Source organism: Tupaia chinensis, unplaced genomic scaffold (genome assembly GCF_000334495.1).
Source record: "Tupaia chinensis unplaced genomic scaffold, TupChi_1.0 Scaffold000115_1, whole genome shotgun sequence".
Taxonomy (NCBI): Eukaryota; Metazoa; Chordata; class Mammalia; order Scandentia; family Tupaiidae; genus Tupaia; species Tupaia belangeri.
The window spans coordinates 4236836-4244650 of NW_006159579.1; the positions used below are offsets into that span (position 1 = coordinate 4236836).

General features: G+C 52.2%; 1 protein-coding gene across 1 annotated transcript in view; it reads right to left on the bottom strand.

Moving 5' to 3' along the window:
* Positions 1-7815, bottom strand: part of MTCL2 (microtubule crosslinking factor 2) — a 79799-nt gene that overhangs the window by 10145 nt on the left and 61839 nt on the right. Inside the window, 3 exon segments of the mRNA XM_006144161.2 lie at positions 2909-4259; positions 6305-6375; positions 7346-7417. Of these exon segments, the coding sequence (XP_006144223.1) occupies positions 2909-4259; positions 6305-6375; positions 7346-7417 (1494 nt within the window).

Genomic DNA, 7815 nt, shown 5'->3' on the forward strand with positions numbered 1-7815 from the left:
AAGACGCGAACCGTGGTCGACTACGTGGGAGTCCAGCGACATAGCCATTACGCTAACTGCTGGTTCCCTTCTTTTTTTTTTGAGAGGTTTTTGCTATAGGGCACGTGCGCTCACCAGACAGACAGAGAGAGACAGAAAGACAGAAAGAGAGAAATCACCCCCTAGGGGGGATGGCCACGCCGCAATCCCTTCTCAGTTCTCTCAGGATCCTGGGCATGCACACACACGCGCCCGGCGTGAGTTTTAAGCCACTGGGTCCGGGACACGAACCGCAGTCAACTACACGGGAGTCCAGCGACATAGCCATTATGCTAACTGCTGGTCCCAATAAAATAATTCTTAAAACAAAATTTAAAAAACTCAAACTAGGCATGTGTGCATGTGTGTCCAAAGTCCCGAGAGGAGAATGGAGAAGGGATTGCAGCATGCCCATCCCCTCAGGTGGTGATTTCTCACTTTCTGTCTCTTTGTCTCTGAGGTGAGTGCATGCATCCTATAGCAAAAAATCTCTAAGAAAAAAATAAAAGTAAATACTTAAAAATTTGTCTTTTTAAGCAGCCCGCTGGTGAGACCAGCAGGTGGTGTGGTGGTTTAGGAGCTGTATTCCTACACAGCTGACTATGGTTCAAGTCCTAGACCCAGCAGCTTGAAAATCACGCCAGGTGTGTGTGTGTGTGTGTGTGTGTGTGTGTGTGTACGTGTATGTGTATGTGTCCCAAATCCTGACAGAACAGAGGAGGACTGAGGTATGGTCAGCCCCCCTGGGAGGTGAAGTCTCACTTTCCCTCTCTGTCTCTCTCCAGTGAGCACACGTGCTCCATAGCAACAATCGAAAAAAGGAAAAAAAAGGCAGTCAGCTGGGTGAGAGGACAGAGAAAGAAAGCACTCAGCACACAGTACTTGGCGCCACAGAAACAGGATAAATTCTTTTGAACAATTTAGCAACATTTATCAAATACCGTTTAAATATTTTTGGCCCAGCCTCTGTGGCACAGGTGGTAGCAGACTGGACTACAGAGCTGGGAGCCACATGCAGACCCTGGCTCAAATCCTCAGCCCAGTAAGTTTGAAATCACACTGGCACGTGCACATGCCCAGGATCCTGGTGGCTTACATGGCTGGAAGAAGGGGACCGTGCTGTGACTGTGCCCTCCGGCCAGTGCTTCTTCCTGTTCCTTTTCTCTCTTTGGTAAGTGCAGGAGCTGCATAGCTTAATTAAAATGTTTTTATTGGGGGACCAACAGATGGTGTAATAGTTACGTTGCTAGACGCCCACATAGTCGACCCTTGTTCGAGTCCTGGACCCAGTGGTGTAAAACTCCCAGTGGCCACCTGTGCTCGCATGCCCAAAATCCTGAGGGAAGAATAGAGGAGAAGGAATTGTGGCGTGGCCATTTCCCCGGGGAGGGGATTTCTTGCTTTCTGTCTCTCTGTTTGTCTCTGTCTCTCTGGCGAATGCACATGTCTGATAGCAAAAGTCTCTCAAAAAAATAAATAAAATAATTTTTTATTGGGTTGTTGGGAAAATCATGGTGCATTTTTTCTATTAAAAAATGTGTCATGACGGGACCAGCAGTTAGCATAATGGCTATGTCGCTGAACTCCCATGTAGTTGACCATGGTTCAAGTCCTGGACCCAGTGGCTTAAACTCATGCCGGGCGCGTGTGCATGGATGCCCAAGATCCCAAAAGGAGAATGGAGGAGAAGGGATTGTGGCGTGGCCATATCCCCGGGGGGGGATTTGTCTCTCTGTCTTTCTGGTGAGCACACGTGCTCTATAACAAAAATCTTTCCAAAAAAAAAAATTTGTGTCATGACTTTTCCAACAACCCAATATTTATTTTTTTTATCCTACAATCCCATTTCTGCAACTCAAACCTAAGGAAGTAATCTGAAAAAAATTGTGAAAAAATGTTTTTCTTGCACCACGATGTTCAGCAAAACTAGAAATCACCTAAACATACAATAGGAAGTGGGCCTTCTGGGTCAATCACAGTCTATCCCACACACAGCCTTTGTCACATCCACCACAGCCCTCACCAAGTTCATAGCAGACCACATGGCACGACCTCTGGCCAGTGTGAGTTTTAAGTTGTCTGGTCCAGGACTCAAATTACGGTCGACTACGTGGGAGTCGACTAGTACAAGGGGGTGCACTCGACCTGAGCTGGACCAATCAGTTTCTTCCTTTCAGAAATGTGGAACTGGGACAGAGGGAAATGAATCAGTCTTTCTTGTGTGCTTGAGCTAGATGACGTCATAAAATCGGAGCTGGGACAATCCCCTGAGTCCTTGTGCAAATGTACCAGAGAAAGAGAAAAAGAGGAAGACAACAGAGAAAGTGAAGCTTGGGACCAGCAGATGGCATAATGGTTACATCGCTGGACTCCTACGTAGTCGACCGCAGTTTGAGTCCCAGACCCAGTGGTTTAGACTCATGCTAGACACATGTGGGTGTGTGCCCAAGATCCCGAGAGGAGAATAGAGGAGAAGGGATTGTGGCATGGCCATCTGCTCGGGAGACGATTTCTCGTTTTCTGTCTCTCTGGCCAGCATACATGCCCTCTAGCAAAAATTTCTCAAAAAACAAAACAAAACCCTTTTTGAGGGACTGGTGATGGTGTAGAAATAACTCAACTGAACACACATGGGAAAGGTCTGGCTCATGTCTCAGTCCTCCGAGCACACCAAGTGCCAATAATCTGGGTCACCTGGGACTGGGGGTGGATCGAGCGTGCCTGCCTCTCTGTCTCTCTCTAGTGGAAGAAATATAATAAATAAATAAGCTTTAAAAACACAACTTTTTGAGATACATGACCATAGTCCCCCAAGTTTAAAAACCAAAAGGGCTTGGGCCTTGAAAATGTATCCCACCTCCTAAGAAAAAGGACAGACACACCCATTTACCTCACTGGAAAGGACTGTGGCTCCGTCTCCATCCCGGAGGACACCATCCTTCCCCACCTGGGGAAGCATGGTGGGTCTGGCCTCCTCACTGCTGCCTGCCTTGACTGTCTTCTTGTTCAGGATCCTGGCCACGCCCTCTGGTTGATGATAGCTGGCCGGGGAGAGGGGCTCTGGTTTCTTGGAGCTGTCCTCCCCAGGGGCCGACGTGGGGCTTGGCGCACGGCCGCACACGTTTCGGAAGAACTCCTGCACGATGCCGTACTTGGGAGGCTCGGGCTTGGCCCGGGCCTCAGACATGCCCAGTTTCCAGACAGACTCCGTGCTCCCTGAGTGCTCCACCACACTGAAGAGGCTGGACAGCCCGTCGTTGATGTTCCTCAGCACTGGGCTGTCTCGCGTGGTGGTGGAGCGGGCCCAGGCTGAGCCGTTCTGCTTGCCCTGGTGCAGGTTCCACAGGCTGCGGTCCTTGGTGCTGTCCAGCTTGGACACGGAGCGCCTCTGCAGCTTTGGTGAGCCATACTTGGGCGAGCAGCAGGGCCGCTCGATGCGTGAGTGGACCTTGTCCAGGGAGGAGGACATCTGCTTGCTGCGCACAGACACGAGAGAGGAGCTACGGGGTGACCAGCTCTTGCTGTGGAGGCTGCTGCGGGGCGGGTCAGTCTGCAGGCCCACGCTGACCGTACGGATGGTCTGCGTGCCTACACTGGCCAACCCCACCGTCTGGCTGGACGTGCTCTTCACCTTCCTCTCCAGCGAGCTCGAGCGCATGGCCTGGCGCACACAGTTGGTGATTTCCTTCATGTCGTCACTCATGTTGCCAGACATCTCAAAGTCGTGCAGGGCAGCAGGGAAGCCAGGCCCGGCTGCTGAGGGGCTGCCCCCTGTGGCCCCGTCCAGGCGCTGCCGTGAGAAGTTGCAGAGCCACCGGCCATAGGAGCTCTCGGCCAGTCCGTCTGCTTCAGCTGACTCTTTGGGCTTGGCTGTGGTAAAGAGGAAGCCGGGCTCGATGATGATCTTACCCTCCTTGTCATGCACCACGGGGACACCCAGGCGCCGTGCCACTGGGGGGCTGTAGTAGACTCGGATGCCCGTCTTATCAGGAGCTGTGTAGCTGCGCTGCATCTGCCTCCCCGCGGGGTCCTGGCAGGTCAGTGCGCCCAGGCGGGTGCAGTCCCGCGATGACAGCCCAGGCTTTTCCTTGGCATCCTTCTCTGGATCCACCGGCTCGGTGCTCACAAAGGCAAAGGCAGGGTTGTTGGGCAGCTTCTTGCCCCGGGCGTCCCCGCCAGGAAGGTAGGGGGAGCAGTCGAGCAAACTTTCAAACTCAGACATGGAGGAAACAGATTTGGTCCTGGAAAGGGTAGAGGAAAAGCGGTCTGTCTTAGTGGAAGGTGACACACTGAGCATGCACTCCAATGTACCTCCCTGGGCCATGCGCTGCCTGAGGACAGGGACCACGACTGACTCTTGCCGACAACATAGTGGGTGCCCTGCCTCATGTCCTCTGGACTCACACCCACACACTCCAAAGTGCTCTGAACACCTGCTACCCTCGACCTGGGCTTGTTTTCTGGCTGTGAGGTCATACTTGGCCTCCACATAGAGGAAACCAGAGATAGCAGTGAATGCCCCCAAACGCAGAACCTGAGAGACAGTGGATGGGCCCAACAAGTAACGCAGCTCTCCGTGATCCTGAAGCCATCTAAGAAGGTCCTGGGTTCATGTCCCAGGGTCTCCCTGTACATGCCTGGTAATCCTACCTGGCTGAGGTTGGGGGTAGATCTCAACATGAAGACCCTATTAGGGATGCCTCTGTGTTGGGGGTGCCTCTCTCTCTTTCAGAAGAAATAAACCAATATTTTATAAAAAAAAAAAAAATGGACTGGGCTTGATGACTAAATATACAGGTTCCATTCCGTGGGGAGACGACTGAGTTGCATGTGCTACTCTGGCTCCCAGAATTCCTCAGAGAGAGGGACTTCTGTGAACCACAGGTCGAAACTTCTTTTTTATTTTTTCCAGAGAGATTTTTGCTATAGGGTGCATGTGCTCGCCCAGCATGAGCTTTAAGCTGCCGGGTCTGGGACTCAAACTATGGTGGACTACATGGGAGTCCAGTGACATAACCATTATGCCATCTGTTGGTCCCAGAAACTTCTTTTTCTTTATGGGGTTATGAAAAGGGAAAGGAAGAGAGTCAGACATAGTATTTTTGACAGCGTCTCGCTGTATGAGGATCCTCCTGCCCCAACCTCGCAGTTAACTGGGATTACAGCACACGTGGAACTGGGCCAAGTGTGGTCAGGCTGGCCCAGAAATTCGACCTGGGCCCTCCTGTGGCTTCCGGTCTCCCAAGGTGGCACGACCTGTGTGCTACTGCAGCAGGGCCTCAGAAGTCCTTTAACTGGCTGCTCTCCCATCCCATCTCACTGCCAGGTATTTCTTGGAATTCTCTCCAAAATAAACCATTTGCACTTAATTGCTTGTCCCAGGTCTGAAAGTGCAAACTATGAGGACACCGTTAAATCCCCAGCACAGACATGGCGCCTGTGGGGTCTGAATGACCGAGAGTGCTGGGCAAGGATGTGTAATAAGTACATCACAGGAAATCGGCAGGTGGCGTGGTGTTTAAGGCACTGGACACTCCCACATGGCCGACCACAGTTCGAGTCCCGGACCTGGTGGCTTGCTTTCTCACTTTCTCTCTCTCTCTGGTCAAATTAAAATAAATGAATGGATAAATAAAATAAAATAAATAATTCTTTAAAAAAATAAAAGCACATCACAAACATCTGACCACTTGGACTCCTTCAGGAGGCAATTCCTCTTACTGCTACAGAATAGGGATGAGAAGTGCTGCCCAAGGCCAGAGAGCAGAGCTGGGCATCACACTCCCCAGACTGCAGAGCCCCCATCCGGCACCCAGGGCCCACTGGTTCTGGGCCGCTCTGCCTGGCTCGGTAGGGTCTGCCTCCCTCACTCCTATCATGGGTTTGCTAATGGTGGAGACATGGTTCCTAGAGTCTCAGGGGTCTCCATGGTAACAGTCCAGGTCTGGGGCCTGAGGATGCTACTCAATAATCCCAGGAATGGATATCCGTCCTGATGCTCCCGGCTCCAGAGACGGGGAAAGGAACCTAAGAAGAGCAGTTTCTTTCCCAGCAAGGACTCCACGCCCAGAATCAAACAAACAAAAAATAAACCGCAGGGTGGGTGGAATTCCCGTCGTCCCAAACTGTCCAGAACTTGAGTAGCTTGGGTCCCATAGAAGCCACTCCTTGGTGCTCTCCCAACCCTGAGAGGGCAGCAGAGTGGACACGTGGGGCAGGGGAGAGGTAGGAGGCATGGGGCAGGGAGTGGCTGCAGGACTTGGGTTGGCTGGGGGGATGCCAGCACCTCTTTAAGCCGGTTCCCCCAAGCTCAGCTTCAGAAACAGCCTCCTTGTCGTGGATCTTCTCACTGCGTGTCTGTCAAAGAAGAGACAGGAAGGGTCAGATCTGGCCATCAGGGCATGGAGGGAAGGTGACAGAAGGCCAGGGTCGGAGCTGTGGCTGGACTGCCACACCTGAGTCTGCTCATCTGCAGAGCAGACATGATGTCAGCCATGACCCAGAAGGCCCATCTGTCAGTTTCTGGCTACACAACAAGGAACTCCCTAGCAAAGGTATGTGACCCAGGCAGGCCCAGTTGGAGCTCTAAGGGTGATCCCCAGGGAAAGGGACCATTAGGCTTATTTCAAACGTGCTGGCTGAAGCATCCAGTGTTCCCTGTTCAGCTGGTGGTGACAAAGGGGACCTGCTGGCTACCCTCTGGGCTTGTCCCCCTCTGGTTCCAGAGGCATAGCTCCCCAGGACTTGCTGGGGTTTTCTGAACTGAATTACTGGCCTTGTTAAACCCTAGTATAGCCCTCTCCTGACTCAGTTACCCAGAATCAGTGTTTGTCGTTTGCAGTCCAGTCTCCTGAAGGATGCATTTCCTCAAGGTGTCAAAGAACTGGGCGGTGCACAGGGCCTGCTGGTTGTCCCGTGTGTGGCTCTATGACAATGTACCTGAGGCTTATGTGAGGCCTCCCCAGTATGACCCCGCTGAGCTCTACACTCAGGGTTGGGCAGAAAATGGGATTCTCCTTTAACCAATTAAGAACTGGGGCCCAGAGAGAAAGAACAGTTTTCCCAACATGGCACAGCTATTTACAAGAGGCGCAACTGAAATGAAGAAAGGTCAAAGACTTCTCCCAGGCAGGGATGGTCGGTGCTGACAGAAGACCCTTCCCAAATCCCAAACTAAAGGCAGGAACAATGGAGTGGAAAGAGACCCCAGAGCTGAGGAGCTCAAGGTGTGAGGGAGCAACACCCTTCTGTCATATTCCCATGAGGCAGGGAACTTTCTCCTGTAGCCAGGAGCCAAGGAAACACAGGTAGCAGGTCCCCCACTCACCTCTTTCCAGCTGTTGTCCTGCTTCTCCAGGTCTGAGTGCTTCAAGACCCAGGGGTCGGCAGCCTTCTGCAGCTGGGCCAGGGCAAAGAGGGCAGGTCAGTGGTGAAGAAAGCTAACAAACAGGGCCTCACTGTGAGCAGGGCTGCACCCCAGATCTGTGCTACGGCAGAGAGGACCCCCTATGATGGAGGGAGTCATTTTCTAGTGCATAGCAGCTCTGAGCCACCTACCAGGTAGACTTGGAAAACTATAGTAAAGCAACCACTCACAAACATCCTCGTCGATGTCATTGTACCTAACGTAGTAAGAGCTGTTCTTCAACGCCAATCATGCTGCAGTTCAGGGAACAACTGGGTCAGCTAAGCAGCAGCCTCTTCACAACAGGGCGGCACATACCAGACCCTAAGACGCCTACTGTGCCACCCATGGCAGCATCACTCGGGGACATGGCAATCTTTACACAGCAGCCT